At 32.0% G+C, this 23,223-nt stretch overlaps 1 protein-coding gene across 1 annotated transcript in view; it reads right to left on the reverse strand.

Annotated features, from left to right (window-relative positions):
* Positions 1 to 1,393: 1,393 nt before the first annotated feature.
* LOC118197271 (endoplasmic reticulum metallopeptidase 1-like) overlaps positions 1,394 to 23,223 on the reverse strand; it is a 58,797-nt gene continuing 36,967 nt past the window's right edge. The window contains exons 12-14 of the mRNA XM_035368767.2: positions 17,794 to 17,909; positions 10,803 to 10,978; positions 1,394 to 5,209 (exon numbers count right to left, since the gene is read on the reverse strand). Coding sequence (XP_035224658.1) covers positions 5,039 to 5,209; positions 10,803 to 10,978; positions 17,794 to 17,909 — 463 coding nt within the window. The 3' untranslated portion in view covers positions 1,394 to 5,038. The remainder of the gene's footprint in view (positions 5,210 to 10,802; positions 10,979 to 17,793; positions 17,910 to 23,223) is intronic.

Below are 23,223 nucleotides of genomic sequence, written 5' to 3' on the forward strand. Positions count from 1 at the left end.
TAAAATTTTTTTTTTGGGGGGGGTAGCCATCTTGCTAAGAAAACTGAATGTTGATGCAATAAACTGAGAAAAGATTGAAAATATATATATATATATATGCCAACACTTAATACTGCATTAAGAATTCTAAACATATGCTGCTATTAAGCTATTAAAAATTTTGTTATTGAGTTGTATGTGGCAAAAGTGGGAAGAAAATTATGATAATAATTAATAATAAGAAGCTAAGAAGACAAATAAATAAAATAAAATAAAAAAGGAGCTTAGCAGAATTAGGTGCAGGAGCAGACTGGTAGACTGCAAGCTCGGCTAAAGCATAAAAAACCTTAACAAATCCTTTTGGGCAACCTTTAAAATCTGAAACCTTTCAGAATTTGTTTGTTTTGGTTTCACAATTTTTCTTCTCTGTTATTCTGCTCAATGTTGACACTAGATTTCTATTATTCAAAACGACTGAATGGGCAAGATAACATGCAAATGAAGAAAACAGTCTGCATTAGTTTACCTCTCTAAATGCACTGAACTTCTTTTGTAAGAAACTTCATGCCAAGCTTGAGCTGAATTTTGCCAGTTTTTCAAGTTAAATGCAACACTGATTTCTTGCATATATTAAAATTCAGACCAAATATTAAAATACAGACTACTCAGAATGTACAACAAGCATATGAACAATAGTTTTTAGGATTACAAAAGATCAGATCAGAAAAATAAGCAACTACCTATATTTAACGAGTATAATACACTGCACAAAATCACGGTTAATTTGTTCTGCAATTTAAACACAAACAAAGAAATAAGCATATATTAAAAGTCATAACAAATAACTCAGTTTGAAGAGCACAGAAAAATATTTAAATAATATGCTATGCAAACTAATACTAAGCTATTAATATCCCAAATAATACTTTTTAATAACTAAAAAAAAAAAAAAAAAAGGATATTTCTTTTGAATGATCACATTACTGAGATAAAAATAATTAAAAGAAAATACTTTTGTTCCAGTCCATTCTAATATTTCATTCCTCCAGTCCCTCTAAAAAACTCCTATGTTGAATAAGTTCATAGAAAATGCTTGCAGTGCCACTCAGTTTGAAAACATAAAAATGTATTACCTAATCACCTTAAATGTAACACCGAGTGGAAGATGTACAGTTTCACAAATGTGCCTGCAATTCTAGAAGCATTAAAAAGGCCCTTCTTTTAATATCTTTTGTAGACTGGCCATGCTTGAAAGATATGAAAATGCTAATGTTGCAAAACCATTTAGATAAGACAGAACAGCGATACAGAAGATGAAAATTTAACAAATAAAATGACTGTGGTATGACAGGGATCTGTTTCTTTCAAAAAATAAAATAAAATAAAAAATCTTTCCTTAAAATAAAACAAAGCATTGAATGGTTCAAAGATGCTTTAATTCTGTTTGTACTACAATACAAATTACCACTGATGTGACTTCATACATGTCTTCTATAGAAATTATGCTACACCCATAACTAAATTCAAGTCATGCGATGTGACTTTTATGAAAGTTTTTTTAACATATGAGTATAACTGAGAATTTTGTTAAAGTAAGGAAAGTAAATAAAACTTTTGAAGAGAAATTACATTAATTTTTAACATATTAAACTTCAGGTAAACTGTGTTCATTATTTTCATCATGCTATACATTACTGTCTACACCAAGCAACAATGAAGCTAAAACTATATGTCTATTGCAATATTTTGAAAGACATCAATAAATAAACATGATATCATCATTAACACCCCCTTTTTTTACGTAGAAAGTAATCTGAAGTTAGTAAATTTTGAATAAAATGTTAAAAAAGCAACATAAGAGGAATTTAAAAGGGATAATGTGAGAAATTGCTGTACAAAACAACATTTTTATCATTGCAATAATTGTAATAGGAAGCTCACCTCTATTTGACATGTTTTAGCAAACTCCAAAAATGGTTCTTGATACAAAATGTAATGTAAAAGCAATAATGCTTTGTATTACATTCATTAATGTAACAAAAAGAAGATTCAGTCATAAATTTTTACTAAAATTCTTACTTTCATTTTTAAATACACAGATAGTTAAATGTGCTAATAATATGATAATTAACTTCTTGTATTGCTTCAAGTTAGTGATGAAGAATTTAGCTTGAATAAAAAGTCTACCATGGGTTATTGCTGAATGACATGTTGCTAATGGGTTAACAAATACAAACATAATGATTTAGTTTTGCCACTCAACATCTGTTCAACAGCAGGTCAGAGTAAAATTTGCTTTAGAAATGAATATTCAAACATTTGAGTGCCTTTATGTGCATACAACGCTAGGCATTCTTACAAATACCAAGAAATAACACCACTAAGGCACCAGACATTGATAAGCTAGGATGTATGGAACCTCATATAGGGAATCAAAGTAAACAGTGGACAAAGATTTTAAACCTTAACACCTTTTACTCATAACATTAGGAAAGTAATGAACCAGAATTTCAACACAAAACTACATAATAAATATAAAAAATTTATTAATAACCATTTCTTTTACAAATAATGAAATTTGCAAAATGTAGCATATTCATCAGGTCTTTTATTGTGTGTTGTATTTTCATGCATATTTTTCATGCCCTTATTTCTGCAATATATTTTTGAGAAAAATAAGATTTAAGTAATTTTTCCATGAAAAGTACAACAGAAGGTACATTAAACAATTATCATATTAAAAAAAGAACTGCAGAAGCTATGGTTGCAATTCTTAGAACCTTGAGTTCAATTTGACAACTCGGTTAATGACCTTTCATACATACAATTCAAATATTTCATTCAAAGTGCGCATGGATGGTGATAACCACAATTGGGTTTTAAATTGAGATCTAACTAGATTATGGAGGCATGGAATTTCATTGGTAGGGGACAGTTTTTATAACCTAATCTCACAAAATGCAGAAAATGATATTTAAGAATTTGTGGCATTGAAGAGGAAAAGCATCCAGTCAGATGAAGAAAATAAGGAATTCATTAATATTTTGATTAATATTGCTAGAGGCAGACTTCAGAATCTTGTCTTTTATTAGTTCTCTTCCTATCCAGTGTCTTTTATTAGTTCTCTTCCTATCCTTTTATTAGTCCATTTCCTATCCAGTGCCACACAAATATGAAGTTAATAACTGAATCAATTTTCTTTCGGTTCTTAGAGTGCTCAAGGCCTTTCAAAACTTTCTATAGAATTAAGTAAAATGTTTTTTGAATTCTAGATTTTACAATTAGAAGTGCAAATAAAATGTTATATTTTATATGCTTATAGAATAAACTGCAGTTAGAAGCAGGAATAAAATATTACATTTAGTTTATTATGCCTTTCCTTAAATATCAGACTGAATTTCTTGATGAATTTCATTCATTTCTTTGCCAATTTAATTGCATTAATTATGTCATATCTTCATAATTTAACAATGGTTTGTGATAAAACAAGAGAGAATTCTTTAGCTCCTTTTCTTTCTTTCTCTTTTTTTGGGGGGTGGTGGTGGTTTGTTTTACGGGGAGAAGTAGTTTAAAATATGTAATTCTGCAACTTGCACTAAATACCTTAAACGGAATCTGCAGAAATAAAATGTACAAGAAAAGTAAAATATTAATTTTTATTTAAATAATTCTGAATAAAAAACATCCAGTTATAAGATTACTGCAGGAATACTTCACATGAAATATTATTTATATTAGAAACATCTACTTTATTGAGAAACCTACCGAATGAGGCTTCCAAAACAGGTTTTGTTTCAGGCTTCTAAGTTTGTAAATCAAGCTCTTTGTTAATCAAACAAGCAGCAAGAATTCTTTTATTAATTAAATAACCAGAGAGAACTGATATAAGCTTAAACCCTACTTTAAAAAATATTTACATATTTTTCAATTATTTTACCTTCATTTTATATTAGTAAAAAAAATGGCAAAAAATATGCATAGAAATATGGTACTGTGAATATATGCAGAAATGATCAGAAATTAAAAAATATATAAAATAATATTTAATACATAACGGCTTCTAAAGGGGGAAAATGACTAACAGTTACAATACATGAAAAGTTTTAAATCTTAAAATTGTTTTCCTTGTAGAACATTAAGAATCATTAATGCATAACTAAATCGTGATGGAAATACAGTAGATGAGTCAATGAGTCAGACTCTAAAAATATTCAGTTTTTAAATCGCTAACCTTCTTTCTAGACCAAGTAAAATTAAGCTCAGTGCAAATTTATTTACAAGTCTTTTCACTTACATCATAAGAACTCTAAATGAGAATTTTTTAAAAACAATATTTTAACTATGAATGCTTTTCTTGAATAAAAAAATTTTTAATTTTGGATGACTAGAACTCAGCTATGCATTTAGTATAATAAAATTAAAAGCAGGATTATGTGCTTAGTTTTAAGGCTTGTGAAGAATAAAATAAAAATAAATCTCACTACTTTACACTGAAATAAAAATCAGTTGTGTGCTAAATTAAATGAAAAATAATATAATTGGTTATTTTGTTAAAAATAAAACTATGTTTTGAGTTTTATTTCATGCAAATAAAAATATTTTATCCCCTTTTCTCCAATTTAATAGAAATAAAATATGATATGATAAACAAAAATAAAATAAAATCCCTTTAAAGTGTATTAGTGTAAATATATAAGAAAAAGACAAGACAATTACATGGGTATTTTGAACATCATATGAACTATAGTCCTAGTTGGTCTGTACATTTGGAGCTCTACTACATTGTTAAAGAATGTATGTGGTTAAGCCATAAAACAGAGGTTTTACTAAATGATAACATAATATAATTGGTTATTTTCTTATAAGATTCTATTATAAAGTTTAAACTTCATATGAAATCTATATTCGAATTTGGAAATTAATGTGCAAGCAAGATTGCACAATACTTGCTTGAATTATCTACAAGACATCGGATATTTAAAACAGTTTAAAGTATGTATAATCAAAATGAATGCACTACTAATTTTAAATTTCCTTGTTCTTAAATTAAGGATTTTCATTAAAAGACAAACATGTCTAATGTACAAGTCCAAGGTGTTGCATGAATCCAAGATGGAATCCGAGCTAAGAAAGACGGAAAATCTCCAGTGATATAATCATGGCCATGAAGGTAATGAGTTATGAAACTGATATCAACAAGAGGAGAATTCTTGTTATAACTGCTAGGAACCTATAAATTATAAAGATAATATACAAAATTACTTACAAAACAACTTAAGAATGAATTATTATTATATGTTTTAAATTATGTGCTAATATAATAAAAACGAAGCTTTGAAATAATAAATAGTGTGGTTTAAGGAACAATCAAAGTCCTTGTTAAAACACTCACATATTCTGTTTAGTATGGTTGCTGATCATATAACTACTAGATTGAGGAAAGAGGATGTCTGTAATATTATTCTCATCATTCATTCACATAGCAGTCTCTAACTGGTTCACGAACCTTGTTATTGGTCCACTTAGAAGTCTACGATCGGTTCTTATCAATAACTTGTGGCAAACGTTTTATTCAGGGTTTTGGCTGATTCATAGCATTCTGGTGGGAAATGAGGAATCTTAGTTCTATGCTTTTCAATGAAATCTTATCTAAGTTTTTGGAATAGCTATTGAAAAGAATGTATTGCGTGATTTTCTTTAATGGCTTTTGACTTCAATAGACTTCGTAATCCATGATCCAAGGGAATCATTTTTATAATTTTCACTTCCTCAAACTTGATTTTAACATATTTTTTTTATTGTAATAATAAAAGTGCCCTCTTACTCCTTCTGAGCTTCATGCTACATATATGTTCTTCCTGTAAATCAGTTATAGATTACCATGTGGATCAATCACTGATACAATGGATATCAAAAACAAGGCCAAGATTACAGATACCTTCTTTCTTCAGTCTAGTCAGATAATAATTGCAGGATAGCTGAAAAATCAAACCAATTAATAAAATGTCTGAATATTTTAATGAGACTGACTGTTTAATGAAACTTTCTTTCGTAAAGCAGGTAAAAATGTGAATGCATATATCAGAAAGAATGCTAGAAAATGAAATGAAACAAAAATATTTCTTCAGTGACAGATGGAAAAAAAAAAAAAAAAAAAAAATTCATGCTGATGTCTCACACATCTCAAACTCATAAACGCCATGTTATTATGTCTGATATGACCTATCACATTAATTGCTTCAAAAGTTTAGGCAAATGCTTTCTTATAAAATACTAAATTCATTGACCTGATACTAAATATAAGAAATATTGTTAATAATATTACTAAATGAGACTGTATTTCACAAAGCTTAGCCAAAGAATACATTTTATTGAGTACTAGACTTTCAGAAGAGATTTTTCATCCCAACAAATGAATCCTGGTTTGAATATTACCAAATAGTATCTTACAATTACAGACTTAATTACGAGACCATACAAAACCTATAATCGATATGGTGCTAAATGATCATAAGTTGAATGGGATACATAATGACTATGATACTAAAATACTCAAGTCTACATACAAGAACAATGAAATAAGCCAAATAAAGCTTAAATGAAATGCAATACAACAGTGGAAAGATTGTTTAGTTTCCACATGTAATTCAATTAAACAGTAAGTAGTATACATTCCTATTGTTTCAAAACTCCAGTTTTTGAATTCTAATTATCAAGAACAATAAGGCAATAAAAGAATTTAATGAAATATAATTTTTATGAAGTAGGGTCAAAAAGATTTCAGAAACCCTGGTTAGCACTTTATTCAAGATATCTAGAATTTAAAAAAAAAAATAAGTTATAACTATCATTATTACCATAAACAATTATGCAACAAGTATGGCACCTGTAAAAAATAAAGCTCTTGTCTAATACCTCTTACAAAAACAATTTATGAAAACAGTGTTATGAAGTACTTCACAACACAAGAGCAAAATGAAGGCATTAATTGCAAATTTTCTCTTAAGCTAAAGTAGTGCAAGGATACATACGATTTTTATGTATGAAATATCTTTAAATGCACTAGCATTCATTAAGGAATTACAGAAGTTTACGAGGCAAAAGCAATACCACATGCAGACAAACTTTTCAGTAGTTTCAGCATGGCAGCACAGACTTGACTGATGCTGGTTAACAAGGAAAGCCAATAGCATTGATCACAGAATTCTATAGATTGACAAAATAATTCATAAGAGTTATAGAATAAAAGTCTAAAAAATTACGCAGAAGTTGGTATCTAGGATTGGTATCTATGTTTAAAGCGATAAACAACAATTTGCCAATGACAAAGAGGTGCAAACAGCGATTCTATAATAGCTCCATGATCAAGGATCAGATTTCTATCATTAGAGAATAAAACATGTAGTTAAACAATTAGATAAAGTATTTTCAGAGACTAGATGATTATGTTGAACAACAGAATGATTTATCAGAGTCAAACACCAATACATTAGCCAGAAAATGAAATTTCCTTGGCCAACTATAATCAAACAAAATTTGATTTTTTAATTCTGCACACATTATCATCTCAGTAAATAATTCAGGAAATAAAAGTAATCAATTATCTTAGTTGAAAAACCAAATCTACAAAAATTCATTATACATTCATCATGAAACAGAACACTAGCTAATGTAACAGTCAGTTAATTAACTCCTTAATTACCAGAAACAAAGAGATATTTCTCTTCCGAATTAAAATCTGCATTAGTGAACTAAGACTAATTTAATAGTCATTTCATAATGTATGAGTTTATAAATCACGTATGTTAGCAAAGCACCACAAATTGTAAGCTTCTCCAAGACATAAAGTTTCATTGTTACTTAATGGTTTTGCCCAGAACACTAGAACATGCATATGTAAGTTGAGGATCTCATTGATATCAACTAAAGTCCATTAACATAATTAAAGACTTAAAAGTATGTTAAAAGTTTTTTAATGGTTATATTAAAGTTAATCCTATGTGCTTCTTCAGAGATTCCATATTTTTCATTATTAAAAGAACAGGCAGAACAAATACAAAAAATAAAATATTTTCTTCTGAAAGAAAGCTTGAGGAAATTTCTCAACCTCCCATAACTTACACATCACTTTACTCGATACAGAGGCTGTTCGCACACTTTTTACACGATTTCATTGTAATTACAGAAATATTTTACCAAAAATTTTAAGGTTTTTGAATGTTCTATTTGACAACCCTTATTCTTCACTATCTTTATGCACCACAATTTTCAAGATAAGCCTTTTCTAGTATCAGAACAGGTACTTTACCCCATTGCTCTTGAACAGCTTTCCAAAGTCTAAGGAGTAGGTCGAAGTTTGAATAACCGCTTTTTAAAAGCCCAGAAGAACAAAAACACATTAGTGATAGATCAGGAGATTTAATAGGGATAACGTGAACCTTGAAACCTGTTTTTTTTTTCCCCCCATTTTTTCCAGGAAATTAACAGCAGATTTTGATGTGCCACTGTCTTGATGCAGCTCTACTGATTGATCATACTGTGTGTAAACAGAAGGTATTTCATATTTGAAAATTGAGTACAAAATATGTTTTTGTTTATATATGGAATTGAGTTTAACATTTTCCTCCACTCTCTCTATTTTTAATTTGCTGCTATATGAAACACGAGCAATAATTATAAATCCCTTAAAAAAGCTTTCTTTAGATTCTTTGAACCATGTTTTAAGATATTTTTCTCCTCTTTAATGATAATAAATGGATCTCTTTTTATTGCAGTCATTTAAGTTCAACCAAGATTCATCTATTATGAGAACATTTTCCCATTTTTGTATGGATAAATGTTTCTCATAAAGAATTCTGCAGCGCGTTCTGTCTTCAGCAATATGTCATGGAGAAAGACGATGACATCATGTTTTTTTGCCTTTTTAAGATTCAAATCAACATTGATCACTTTGCCGCCCAGGCGGTATAGTGGTTAGGGAAGCCTGACTGCGATACCAAAGGGCCCGTGTTCGAATTCCGGAGAAGACATGAATATAAAACTGTCTGTCCCTTCATAGGAGGTAACATGGTCACCTATTAGGTGCTTCCATAATAAAATGGTCACCATTTCTGGCCTTAGGAGTGGCCAATGCCATTATAGACAAGTGACTGGCATTTGGAGGGGGGGGGAAACACTTTGCTTACAGTTGACACTGACCATTTTAGCGATTTTGCATCTATCCTTTGACTTGGGCAATTTTCTTTTAACATTAAAGATCTTAATTAAGATACAATAACACACCGAATAAGTATTAATTAACACGTTGAGTGCAGCGCTGGTTCCTGGGGACTGGCAGTGAACTTTCCATGTGGCCAGCGTCGGTCCCTGGAATTTTCATTTGGCTGGCGTCGGTCCTTACGACCGACAGTATTAAAAGTTAAAAAATAAATATAGTCTCAATGAAATGTGATCAGATTTAGTTTTAATGAAATGTATTGAAAATAAATATAGTCTCAATGAAATGTGATCAAATTTAGTTTTAATGAAATGTATTTGAAACATTCTAAACAAAAATACGGCTTAGCTCGCTGCCAGCTGAACGGAAAGGACAGCAAATACGGCGCCGAACTCAACATGTTAAGAAGTCAAACAACAAATATCAGTGTTATATTTTCAAATTTTCACAGAAGTGTGATTTCTGTGAAAATCTGAAAATATAATGCTGATTTTTGTTGTTTGACTTCTTAATTAATTAAAGATCTTACTTTTGCAACATTCAAAACATTCCCGTGTTTTCCTTGGATAAGTATTTAGAACAATTTTTCCAATTGAAGCTAAATTTTGAAGCTTTTTCCATTTGTTGTTAACTACATTACCCATTGTAGCTTTAAGTATAAAAAAAACCATGGCTTTCACAATACTTTTTAATAACTAGATTCGAATCATTTTCTTCGAAAAGAACACAAACATACCCTTTCATCCATTGCTTCTTTAAAAGACATTTGTATGACAGATGTTTGTATTTAAAGACATTTTGTATGAAAATAAAATTGTAGAATAGCAGACAATAATTTATACTTTCAAAAATATAGCTGCAGTTAAAAAAAAATTCCAAGCAGTTTTTTAAAGAAAAGCAAGGTCATATAAAAATGTGCGAACAGCCTCTGTATAATTACCTCTAATGCATAAGCATTATGATTATTGTCTTGGAATTACCCTCTCTCTAAAACTGAAGAAAAATAGACCAGTGTTTTTAGTGATGTTACACATTGAAGAAAAATACTCTCTCATTTTTTTTTAAAGAAAATAACTTCAATTCATTTCTTTTCTTAATAGCTTTCTCAAAAAGCAAAAATAATTTTAAAAACAATGATAAACTGAAAAATGAATTTAAATAACTTGATAATTTTTTACATTGATTACATTGCCGATAAGCCATACTTATACTTCAGAATATTATTTTAACATTAAAGTCCATAACTTTGGATGTCAAAACAAAAATCCACTGCAATTGGTAATTCAAAAATTGCAAATGTCTCTGCAATAAAAAAACTACTACCTTTCATTCACCTAAAGATAAAGTAATTACATATGTCACATCAACCTTTATTCATTAATACAAAATTTCATGACTGCTATCATAAAATAATGATGACAAAATAGTTTAACCTTATAAACTATTATTTCCATCATTATTTAAGAAAAGAAAAACTGAAAAAGAGCATGCTTTTGAAATTATTACAAAAATTATGATGCATATTAAAAAAAATAGATTTAAAATTTAATTTAAAAATGATAGTTTCAGTCAAACTTAAAAAAATAAAAAAAAAAAAAAACTTTACTTTTAAATCAATCGAAAATTTCCATGTTTCTTTGTACTCTCCATAGGAATAATAAATAAAATATGTAGGTCTATCTCTCCAGTCTAAGCTTCGCAAAGGAGTATCACTAGTTAATGACCATTTGGAAAGAGTAATACCAGAACGAGGGGAAATAACAACTGTCATATGATCAGGACCTTAAATAAAGAATTTTCCATTAGAGAACATTCTAATCATGAATTTTTAATCATGAAAGGTCAACATTATATCAAACAGATATAAATTAAATCAATTATTATATATGTAATGCTTAGTTAAATTCAGTTAAAAAATTTCCTTCTAAGTCAACTTATGTCTGTACCACTTTGTATATAATAGCTTATAATCTAAAATATGTTGTTTTCTTACTTTCTTTAATGATTAAATATCATCTTAATAAACAGATCTGTATAAAAAGAGAGATTACAATAAGAAATTATTCAAATTTGGGGGAAGTGCAGTTTAAATACATGTCTTCCTGAACAGATTCAAAAAGTCGAACCACTCAGAGGGTTAAGAAAATGTTTGAAAATAATATACTAATAACATTAAATTGATTACTATCTTAGCATTTTAATGTTACATGTATTGTAAGTGGCAGTACAATATAAATGAGTATATTCTCATTCCTGTCGAATAAAACATTGGATGCTGACAGTCTTGAAACACCAACTCTGTTGCTATTGCTTTAGAATAAAATTAAACAGGAAATAATTGATATTCTGATTTCAAGATCAATGCACACAGCTTTGTATTTTGTATAATAAGAAATGCTGGTAGACATATATGCGGATTTTGTCCATCATAATTTGAAGTACCAGAATGAGGGATAGGTTGATAAATAGTGATCCAGAAATAGGCAATCCAGAAAAGTTGTTAATAATAAGTTGTTAAATAGGCAATCCAGAAATAGGCTAACATATATCCAATAAAAGTGTAATAATTGGTTAAAAGAAGATGTCTGTTACAAATAAGGCTTCAAGAGCCACTGTCAAATAAAAAGGATGTAATCTGTTCAACATAAAAATTTTCTGATGAAATTGATGAAACTGTTTGGCAACACTTGAGACATTTAGCTGTATTGTGTGAAGTAGCAGCTTTCACGAGGCAATTTTAGTTTTATAATCAGTCGTAAACATGTCTCCACAGCTGTAAGTGGCATCCAAATTGGAAATGATGGCAGTGATTCCTTTTTTGTGGGCAAAAAGGTGTAATGGCTGTGAAATTTATTGGCAGTTGCATGATGTTTATGGTGAAAATGCAGTCATGTCGAGCTATTGCAAAGTGGTGAGACATGTTTGAGAATAGATGTGCAGATATTGACAATGCTGAGCTTGAGGGAAAACCATCAACTGCTACAAATTCTGAAATTGCTGCTCTTGTGAATGAATGCATTCTTGCAAACAGACACAATAACTGAAATCTCTAATGGACTGATTATTTCTCAAGGAAGTGTGCATAAAATTACTGCCAATCAGCTGCAGTTTCACAAAGTTTGTGCTCGCTGGGTGCCTCGTCTACTGACAGAGGAACATAAAGGGAAGCGTTTTGAAAGTGCATTGAAATTTTGGCAATGTTACCAAATGGAAGGAAACGAATTTTTGGACAAAATTGTGACCGGAAATGAGTCTTGGATTCACCACTTCTCACCTGAAATGAAACGCAGCTCCCTCAAGTGGAAACATTCCACTTCCCCGACTTGAATAAGTTTCGAACTGTTCCATCTATGGGGAAGGAGGTGTGGTGCATACAGAGTTCATGCCGATGTGTGTCACAATTAATGTATTTTCTTATAGTGAAACACTAAAATGATTGTGACAATCACTTAAAAATTGATGGCCAAGTAAATTGTTAAAAGGCATTGTGCTCCTGCATGACACCAAAAGATCTAATGCAGCAAAACAAATGTGTAACCTTCTGAAAAATTTTAGGTGGAAAGTGTGAGATCACCCTCCTTACACCATGTGACTTCCATTTTTTTGGTCCCCATGAAGGCTAAACTTTCAAAGCGACAATACCACTTGGATGATGAGGTGAAAGCTGCAATCCAAGAATGGTTATTGGCATTGGATGAGATTTCTTTGCAGAAGGCATTAAAAACTTATACCACGCCTCGACAAATGCTTAAATAATGTAGGTAATTATGCTGAAGAGTAGATTTTGAATGGAATTTTAAGATATAAATAAAGTTATTATAAAATTTCTATATTGTTTTGTTAAGCAGTGCAACCAACTTTTTGACTGACCCTTGCACATGTTTAAGAATGAAAATGGGCAGTGCAGGTGAACCACTCACCTAATTTGGCATCAAAATAACAGAAAAATCTTGCTTAAATAAGATAACTTGATAAACTAATTTGCATAGATTGAATACAATAAATAATATGAATAACAATAATTCACTCATTAGGGCTCTCTCTACATAAAGATATGTGAATAGAGTTTAACTTTTTTCCACTTGTCAGGATATTTGTAACAAGGTTTTGGAAGATTTCAAAATTTGGTTCAATAGCATAATCAGCATCAAACAAAATTTCCTTAGTAGGCTCAGAATGATTAAAATCAGCTTGTCTTCAATTATACATTCAACTAAATTTTTACTAAAAAATATTTTTACTAAAAACTAGATATTTGAATAGTGCTTTCCCCCCATTTTGTCAAGCTATTTACAGCTGCTTAACAATATCTTAACAGACTTCAGAACTAATTCTAGTATTAGGATCACCATTTAGTAAAACTTCCTTTGTAAGTTTACTATGATTCAAAACTTTGTGTTCTACATTTATTCATCATAATCTAGGTCAACTGGGTGTTATGCCTCTCCCCAGTCACCTTTTAAATGAGAGAATATGAGGAATTACCACATTCTTTCATTCTTTTAAGTGGTAGCATGTCTAGCTAGCAATCAAAAGATCAATGGTATAAATCCCCAAGAGGGCATAGCTGATTTTTCATGTTTCACGCACAGAGATGCAAGGCCTTAAACGTCTCTACAGCCTGCTATTAAAAATCAGTAGTGTTTCAATATTTTATTGGAAAATCCTAATTATTTCTTATGAATATTGACAACTGCAAGCTATTTCTCATTTATTTACTTCCTGCAGACTAATTTTTACATAATGTAAAGAAAAAAAGGTGTGCTAACTGATTAATCATCCACATAAAGCAGAAAATGTTATTTCATTTAAATACTACTCATGCCTATTTATATCTCAAATACAACTCATAAAAATGTGTATTTAGTGTAGTTTTTTTTATCGTTTACTTTGTTCAGTCTTGGAATTCTTTCAATGAATGTGGAAGTTTATAATTTTCTGTCTCCTTTTGCATTTCCACTTTACTATCTGCTAGAACTCCAATCTCCAGAATGATCTAACATCCGGACCTCATGATCATAAGGACAATTTTTTTTTTCCCCTTACAAAGTCTCAGAATAGATAATATAATACTCAAGGAAAAACAGATGTGCTGATTTTTTTTCCAACTAGATCCCTGTATGTCACTTTCAAGCATCTGAAATCACACCATGGCCAATAACAATACATTGACTGACACTGGCCACAGCCACACTTTTGGCCCTTTAAAATGGTTGTAAGAATTACCATCTTTCTATCTGACTTGAAGTGAAGCTTAAGTCATATTGGCTGGAATGTGAGGTTATTCACACTGGTTTCGCTTTGTTGGGATAGTAGTGGAGAGGGAGAACAAATTAAATTCTAAGGATAAGTTAGCAGCAAATACTCTTCTTTAACTTTCTATTTTGAAGCAGCTCAATTATTAACGTTATCAAAATTATAGTTTCAACAAATAATAATTTTTCCATTTTACTCTTTCTCCAAGACTAAACATCCATCACTGTAGATGGATATCACACTGAAATGCAGCTTTTTAAAAAAACTGATGCAGCAGTAAGACCATCCAAGAATTCTAGAAATATTTTAATACAAAATCTGATGTTTGGGGCACTGCAACACATGTGTCTGCAGATATTTAAAAAATGATTGATATGATATACAGCCAGCTACCAAATTTCATGATGATGAAAGCTATGAATCTGATGTATTTCAGCTATAACAAGTAAAAAGCGAAATTTTCCAATTAATATAACATAAACAGAAATGAAAATGATAAAACTGAAGTCTTACATTGAGATGACAATGCTTCAACCAAAAATCAGTTAACAGAATGATGAATATCAGTTGCATGGTTTTAAATCCAGAAAGTACCGTTATTTTGGCATTGAGTCACATTTAGATTTTGCACTGTGGTGATTCGGAGGGGGGAGGGGGCTTCTTTTACGCAAAATATAAAATGTTAATAAGGAATATTTTTATTTTATAATTTCTAAAACTGACCTTGCTAGATTTAAAAACAAGATCTAAAATCTGAAAAATTTCCAAAATCACAGAAGTTCTCACGATTTCAGATCTTGGATTTATACTGTACAATCAAAAGTTGTTAATTCGGACACCCATAATCTGGAATGATCTATAATCCGGATTTCAAAGCTACAAACTTTGTGCGCATGCGTCACTTTGACGCATGCGTATAGGCGTTTATACGTGCGCGTAAGACCTTTACGACTGCGCATATGCGTGTGCGCATGCGCATAATACGTTTACGCATGCGCATTTAATGTATAACGGACAGCATAAGCTAAAATTATCTAATTATCTATTTCAGTTAATGTTGCAGATTGCGTTGTTCCTTAATCTTCAAGCCCACCAGCGGCCGACCGGTAACGTCGCTGAACACTGGTAGTTCGGTCCGAGGTTCGAATCCTGCGAACGGGCTGGCTGCATGGGCATTTTCATGGTTTTCCCTATACGAGCCAGTTTCCCTTAGAAAGTCCTCCACGAAGGCATTCCGCCCTTAAGGCAGATAGCCCTCGAGTGCCATAATCTAATAAACCAAACCTTAATCTTCGAATTGGATCTGGCTTATTATTTTTTGCAGACTGTTGGAGCAATTTTATAAAAGTAAGCTTGAACTTTCGATTATGTCAAATAGAATTTCCAATGCTGGAGCTCCCAAAGGATCTACAAAGCGAAAGTATGTTTCGATGTCCATCAAACAAAAAGTGGAATTGCTGCAAAAAATGGATAAAGGCATATCCGTCTCAAAATTATGTGAGGAGTATAACATAGGAAAGTCAACTGTATATGACATAAGAAAAAGAAAATGGAACTTTTTGATTTTTTTGTGGATTCCGACACCCCACTTGCAATGAATAACAGAAAAAGGGTTCGTTATGCTAAAAGAGACGATCATGATACAGTGATGATTGAATGGGTCAGACAGCGTCCCAGCGAGGGCGTGCCATTGACGAGTCCAATGGTAATGGCTTAAGCCAAAATATTTCATGAAGAAATGAACTTAAACGAAGAGTGCACATATTCGACAGGTTGGTTAACCAAGTTTAAAAATCGCCATAGTATAAGACAATTAAAAATTTCAGGTGAAAAATCTTGAGCTGATAATGAAGCTGCTGAACAATTTGCAGATGAATTCATTAACTAGTGAACAATTATCTGCAGAACAAATTTACAATGTTGATGAAAGTGGTCTTTTCTGGCAATATGTACCGTGAAATACTTGGCAACCTCTACAGAAAAGGCTCCAACTGGTGTCAAAGATTCCAAAGCGAGACTAACAATTTTAGCGTGCGGAAATGCTGCAGGAACGCACAAGTGCAAACTTTTCATAATCAGAAAACATGCACGACCTCGAGCATTTTAAGGAGTAACGATTTTCCCTGTTATATATCATGCAAATAAAAGAGCATGGATGACACAAGTGTTGATGAATGATTGGTTTGAAAATCATTTTATACCCGAGGCTCGGCGACATTTGAATTCGGTTGGTTTACCCAATGACTCAAAAATAGTCCTGATTGTTGATAACTGTTCGGCGCATACTTCACTTAAAGTTCTAGTGAAAGATAATGTATCTATATTATTCTTCTCTCCAAATTGTACATCTATCATTCAGCCTATGGATATGGGAATAGTGCACGCGCTGAAATGCAAATATAAAGCAGCATTTTTTAAATCTATGTTAACTTTCTTGAACAGTGGCAAGACTATTCAAGAATTTTTAAAATTTTTTAGCATAAAATCTGCCTTGTGGAGCATCGCAAGATCGTGGGAGGATGTGTCTCCAGGTACGTTAAAAAATGTTTGGCATAATTTATGGCCATCTACCATATTTCATGGTGAGGAGGATGAAGATGATAGCCGCGAATTTGAAGGTTTTCGGACATCGCAAACTAAAGGTGAAATTTTTCAGTTATTGGATTTTGTATAGAAATGTGGAGAAGCGGTAATAAATAAAGATGATATAAGAGAAGTTTTTCATTGCGACGACAATCCCCCAATCATCAATCAATTAACAGACAGCGAAATCTGTAGTATGGCTCTAGATCCAGAAAATATCGCTTCCGATAGTGAAGAAAGTGACACAGAGGTTATTGAAAACGAAACAATTTTGATTGACAAATTAGTCGGTATTCTTGACACAGCAATTATAGGACTTAACAAGTCCGGATTAACGACTTTTGACTGTATATGTCTTCCAGTAATAGCAGCATTTTTCTATATCCAAATATTTTTTCGGCAGTTTGAAGCTAACTTAACAAAGTTTAAGATATTTTCATATGAACAGCTCATATAATAAATAAGTTTGTAATAATAATCGTTTCAACTTTTAGAAATCTAGTGACATAAAATAGGTATAAAATAGAGACTGGAACAGAATAAGGAAGGATTCTAGAGATAATATTGTTTTAGTCAAAGATTCCATTCCTGCAATGTTGAAATGTATTCATTCCTATAAAAAGAATTTAAGAAATTTGAGCTTTATAAATATTTTAAACTCGATAAGTTTACAGATAAAACCATCATTCCAAGTGAAATGAAAACAATAACTCCTTAAAAGTATTATGTTAATAAAAACTAAAAATTTAAACTCTTACCACTGACACTGAAAGCCAAACGATATAGTTGAGGACTCACAAGTGCCCTTGAAGTCATTTCAAACTTATGATGGCCATGAATTTTCGGTTTGGGGGCAGAGACATAATAACTTAACCTATAAATAATAAAAAATAATTGAATTATTTAATGATCAAGTAACAATTTTATGAGAAGATAAATTCTCTGTTGATTTAAAATGTTTTGTAAATCAGAGTAAAGAATACACACATTTAAAAAAATATAAATATGGTAATTTTATAGTTGCATAGACAGCACACATCTGAACAGAGTGAAATGATTTTGTGGTAAAATTCAGCAGAAACACTGTTTTAAAAGTAAATATCATGTAGACATTTCTTTTTTACACTCAACATAAAACTTAAATGGTGGCAAAAATAATTTTAAAAAAACTAAATAAATAGTATATATATATGTGCATACTGCAAAATTTACTGTTTTAAAGAAGTGCAAATTTCAGCCATTGCAAAAATCTGAAATACAGTAGGCACCACTTATTGTCATCACAGTTAATGTTATCATTTGTAGTTGTTGTATTGTCAATGCCTCATGCATTTGTATATGGAAAATACAAAAAGATATATATGCACCCAGAAAAAATTGAGCTGCAACTATGAAATGTAGCATGCAAATGTAGTTTGACAAGTTGTGTAAATGATTAAATTTGAAACATCAATCAGCATTGTGGAGTGAAATAACATGCATCTGACGTGCATAGCTGGTAGGATATAAAAGAGGAGGTGCGGCAAGTGAGGAGCATTTAACACATCATTCAATAAGTCCCGGGACTAACTATAAAAACAACATCGATTTAAAAAAATTCACATTTATTCATCAATATAATTACCATCAAGAGCTATGCAATCATTCGAACGCTTTTCTAACTTTTCAATAACGTGCTTGTTAAGTGTTTGTCCTTGTCCGTAAAATAAGCTTCAGTGGCAGCAATGACTTCCTTATTCGAGCCAAATCTTTTCCCCTGGAACATATTTTTGAGATCAGCAAACAGCCAGTAGTCACTGGGGACTGGATCTGGGGAGTATGGTGGGTGGGGAAGCAGAGTGAAGCCCAACTCATTCAATGTAACCAGCATTTGCACTGACTTATGACACGGGGCATTGTTTTGACTGAAAATGATTTTTTTTCCTTCATGTGCAGTCTTTTTTTTTTTTTTTTTTTTTTTTTTTTGATTTCGTTTTTCAGACACACCAATAACTCACTGTAATAGGTGCTATCGATAGATTTTCCCTTTTCAAGGCAGTCGATGTAAATCATACTTCGCACATCCACCCAAAACACTGATGGCATGACTCTGACTGCTGCATTTTTGGACTTTTCGGATGGTTTCACCAGCTGCATGGGACTCAGCTGACTGCTGCTTCAATTCTGGAGTGAAATAGTGGATCCATGTTTCGTCCACTGCCACATATCGCCTCAAGAAATCCTGTTTATTGCGAGTAAACAGTGACAAACAGCTTTGTGAATCGTCGACTCATTGTTGCTTTTATTCCATTGTCAGCACATGTGGCACCCATTTGGATAACACTTTTTTCATGCCAAACTTTTCATGTAAAATCATACACGCGCTTCCAGTTGCATATTTGGCAACCTATGACACTCAAAAATCAGGAAATTTTTTTAAGAAATCAGGAGATTTTTCACAGTGTTAAAAAGACTTTATAAATGATAAAAATATAATTTTTAAAAATGAATTAACTTTAGATAGTTACTAATTCTTAAATGCAAGCAACACAAAACCTTACACGTAAAAGACATTTTTGTTACTTGCATCGTTTAAAGGGGAAAAAAAAAAAGGACACTTTATTCAGTTTTTGTACAAATGATATGAAGAGTGGCAGATTTTGCTTTCGTTAAGAAAGAAACTTCATAATTTTGTTCATAGCAACTGCCACGTAGACCTGCTTTCGCTAATAAAAGTTTTTCTAATGTGTCATCACTAATATTATATCTACATTTAGTCTTTCGCAACAACACTGAAAATCCTCTCACACTCTGCATGACTGTGGGGAACTGTCAAGATGGCCAACATAATTCTAGACAGTTCATTATATTTTAAAATTCCATCAGCACCTTTCAGTTTTCCAATTAAACTACATTGGGTGTCAATCCTAGATGATTTTATAACTCCATCCAAGTTTTCTAATTGTAAACTGCAAAACTGCGACTGCAATATATCAGTGGCAATATCAATATCATCATCTTTCATGACAAAATGAAGTAACACAGGAAATCTGTTCAAAAAGTACCTTATATCAGAAAAAAATCCATTTGCTAGAGCAGAAACATCAGCAACTTTAGCATGCAAAATCACTTCATCGTTGACTGGAAATTTATATAGTATGTAATCACATACTCACCAGAAGTAACTTCTAACATGAAGATAAAACTTATTTTTGTCTTCTTCTGAAAGTTCTTCCACTATTGTAGTTGCAGCTCCTATTACCAAATCTTCATCTTTCTTCTGATTTTCTATCTCACCATAAATCACATCATATATAGAATTACAAGACAAAACACAGACTGGTTTTACAAACTTTGATAAAATATCTTTAAGCAGATCATAAATCACTGATTTCAAAACATGAATTAATGGAATTCTGCTTTGTAGAACTGTGTTAAGAACATCGAATGATGGCAAAATGAATTGTAAAAAAAAAAAAAAAAAAAAAAAAAAAAAAAAGCTTTGTTAAGGTCCAAAGATAAAACAAATATTCGTTCTTCACAAGATAAACTTACAGTAATCGGAATATGTTTCGTGTGTTGAGCAATTTTTTTTTATTTTGAGAGAAATTTGTATCAGCTTTACGCTTATATTTTGCAGTATTATTTTGAGAACTGTCAGTTGAATTGCTGAATGGTGCAGAAATCATGGTCATTCAGGGACATCTCAACACTTTTAAGGAAGTCCCTTAGTAGAGTGGTCTGCACCCTGGTGTCGCATATGGAAACCACTGTATTGGAATAACCTAAGAGTGTAGTGCGTCATTGTGAATCTAAAGTATTGTCAAGTCAGAGAATGATCAAGAAAATAACTTAATATGTCAAGTAAGTTCTTCATAGTTTATAATGCATAAAGTATAAGATTGGCTTTGATAACGATGATAAATGTGAATGATGGCTTCGATTTTTGGCGATTTCCAAATGACTGGCTAGTGAGATCTACGCAAAAGGTTTCATAGCCAGTCAGAGGGAGGTACTGTCATCTTTCATAGAAATGTGTAACGCGGGCAGATTTCGACCGTAGTTTACGGGGAGATCTCGAGATCTCGACAGTCGAGTTCTCCCTTATCTTCATGTCGAGTTCTCCCTGATTTGTATATTGTAAGTCAAGTCTGTTGATATTTCTTTACCCGATAGTTAGTGAACAAATTAATATTAATTTTGTTTTCCTTTTTATGATATTTTAGGGTTAAAAATGTCTTGCACTTATGAATATAAGAGAGCACTTGGCAAATGGAAGCCAGAAGATATGACGGCTGCCATACGAGAGGTGAAAGAGAACAAAATGCTGCTTGTAACTGCGGCCAAAAGATTCGAAGTGCCGAGGAACACATTAAGGGCCAGGGTACTAACAGGTGCAGTGTCAAACTGGCAAATTGGAAAGGAAGCAACACTAGATACTGCTATGGAAAAGGAACTGGTTGAACATATATTATTGCTGGATTCAAAGGGATTTGGCATGGCCATAAATGATATTAGGGAGCTAGTATTTAAATTTGTGGAGAAAAATAATTTAACGCACCGGTTTAACAAAGACAAGACCAAGGCAGGATACGACTGGGTATATTCTTTCTTAAAAAGGCACCCTTCTTCCCTTTCTTAAAAAGACTCAATAGAGATGAAGTACGAAATTTTTTTTGACAAGTTACGGAAAATGTATGATGCGTTGAACCAGTGGGAAGAACTGGCAAGAATTTTGAATGCCGTTGAAACTGGACTGCAGCTAATTTTCAAACCTGGCAAAGTGATTTCTTGGAAAGGCAAAAAAAATGTGAATCACACCACAACAGGAGAAAAGCTGTCTACTGTTACTGCCACAGTCTGTAGCAACAGGAAGTGTCATCCTCCCTTTGCCATAATGAAGGGTGTTAGACAAAAACCGTCTTATGCCAAAGGTTTACCAAATGGGTCAATGTTAGAGATGTCAGACTCTGGATACATGAGAAGCAAAGTCTTCAACAAATTTCTTGACCATCTGAAAAAACACAAACCACCAAAAAAAATTTTACTCATTATAGATGGACACACCTCTCACTGAAAAGATCTAGATACTCTGCTTCAATGTTTGGAATTGAGATGCTATGCCTCCCTCCACATAGCACTCACAAATGCCAACCCCTTGATATTTTATATTTCAAGAGCCTGAAACATTTTTATACTGAGGCATGCAGAAACTTTGTTCACCACCATCCAGGAAAGGAGATCACCAAAGAAAACTTTGCAGAAATATGTGAAATGTGGAATATACCCATACAATAGAGATATTTTGGCAGATAATGTGTTTGAATATGAACTCATGTTTACTACAAATGGCACTATTCCTGCTATGGTAGAGGAAGACGATAACCTCCAGAAGTCATCATCACCATCTACTACATCAGCTTCTACACCATTTTTGGAATTATCCCCTGTACCAGTAGTACAGAAATACCCTGTATGGAATAGGAGAAAAACAAGAATCAGCCATTATAACATCCGCAGAATACAGGAATCAACTGTGCAGTAAAACACCAATACAAGGACCTGGACGTCAGGAGGAACTCAACCCAGTACCTCGAGGGATCTCGAAGACAGTGAAAATTACTGTGGTGAGTGCAGGTTCATGTTATGGACATGTATGCTCTCACTCACAAAGCAGAAATTCTCATCTGATTTGCAAGGTTTTGTTTTAGATAAAATCTAGAGAAAATTCAATTGCTTTCAGACGTCCAAAATCACTTTTTCTTTTTTGTTCATATAATGAAGTATTAAGCCAAGTTCCATAAAAATCGTGAGAAATTTTAAGAATAAGTAAAAGTCGGGAGAAATATATTGTAAATCGGGTTGGTGGAAGAGTGGTCGAAAATCGGGAGAGTTGGCAACTCTGCAGTTGATATGTTTACCATCTCGGCAATCTCACAAACTTTCACTTTGCAGTCATTCATCACGATTTTCAACACTTGTTTCACATCTTCCAGAGGGACTGCTTCATTTGGCCTACCTGAGCATGCCACATCATTTGTATTCGTGCAACCGTGCTTGAAATCAGCATACCAATGGCAAATGGTTGTTTTCGATGGAGCAGTGTCTGGATAACATTTTTTAAGCCATTGCTGAGCTTGCACAGTATTTTTGCTCATTAAATAGCAATGTTTAATCAACACTTGAAATTCATTTTTCTCCATTTTGTC

The sequence above is a fragment of the Stegodyphus dumicola genome, chromosome 10 (genome assembly GCF_044657685.1).
Source record: "Stegodyphus dumicola isolate Sdum_Otavi_A_Nest chromosome 10, ASM4465768v1".
NCBI classification, from domain to species: Eukaryota; Metazoa; Arthropoda; class Arachnida; order Araneae; family Eresidae; genus Stegodyphus; species Stegodyphus dumicola.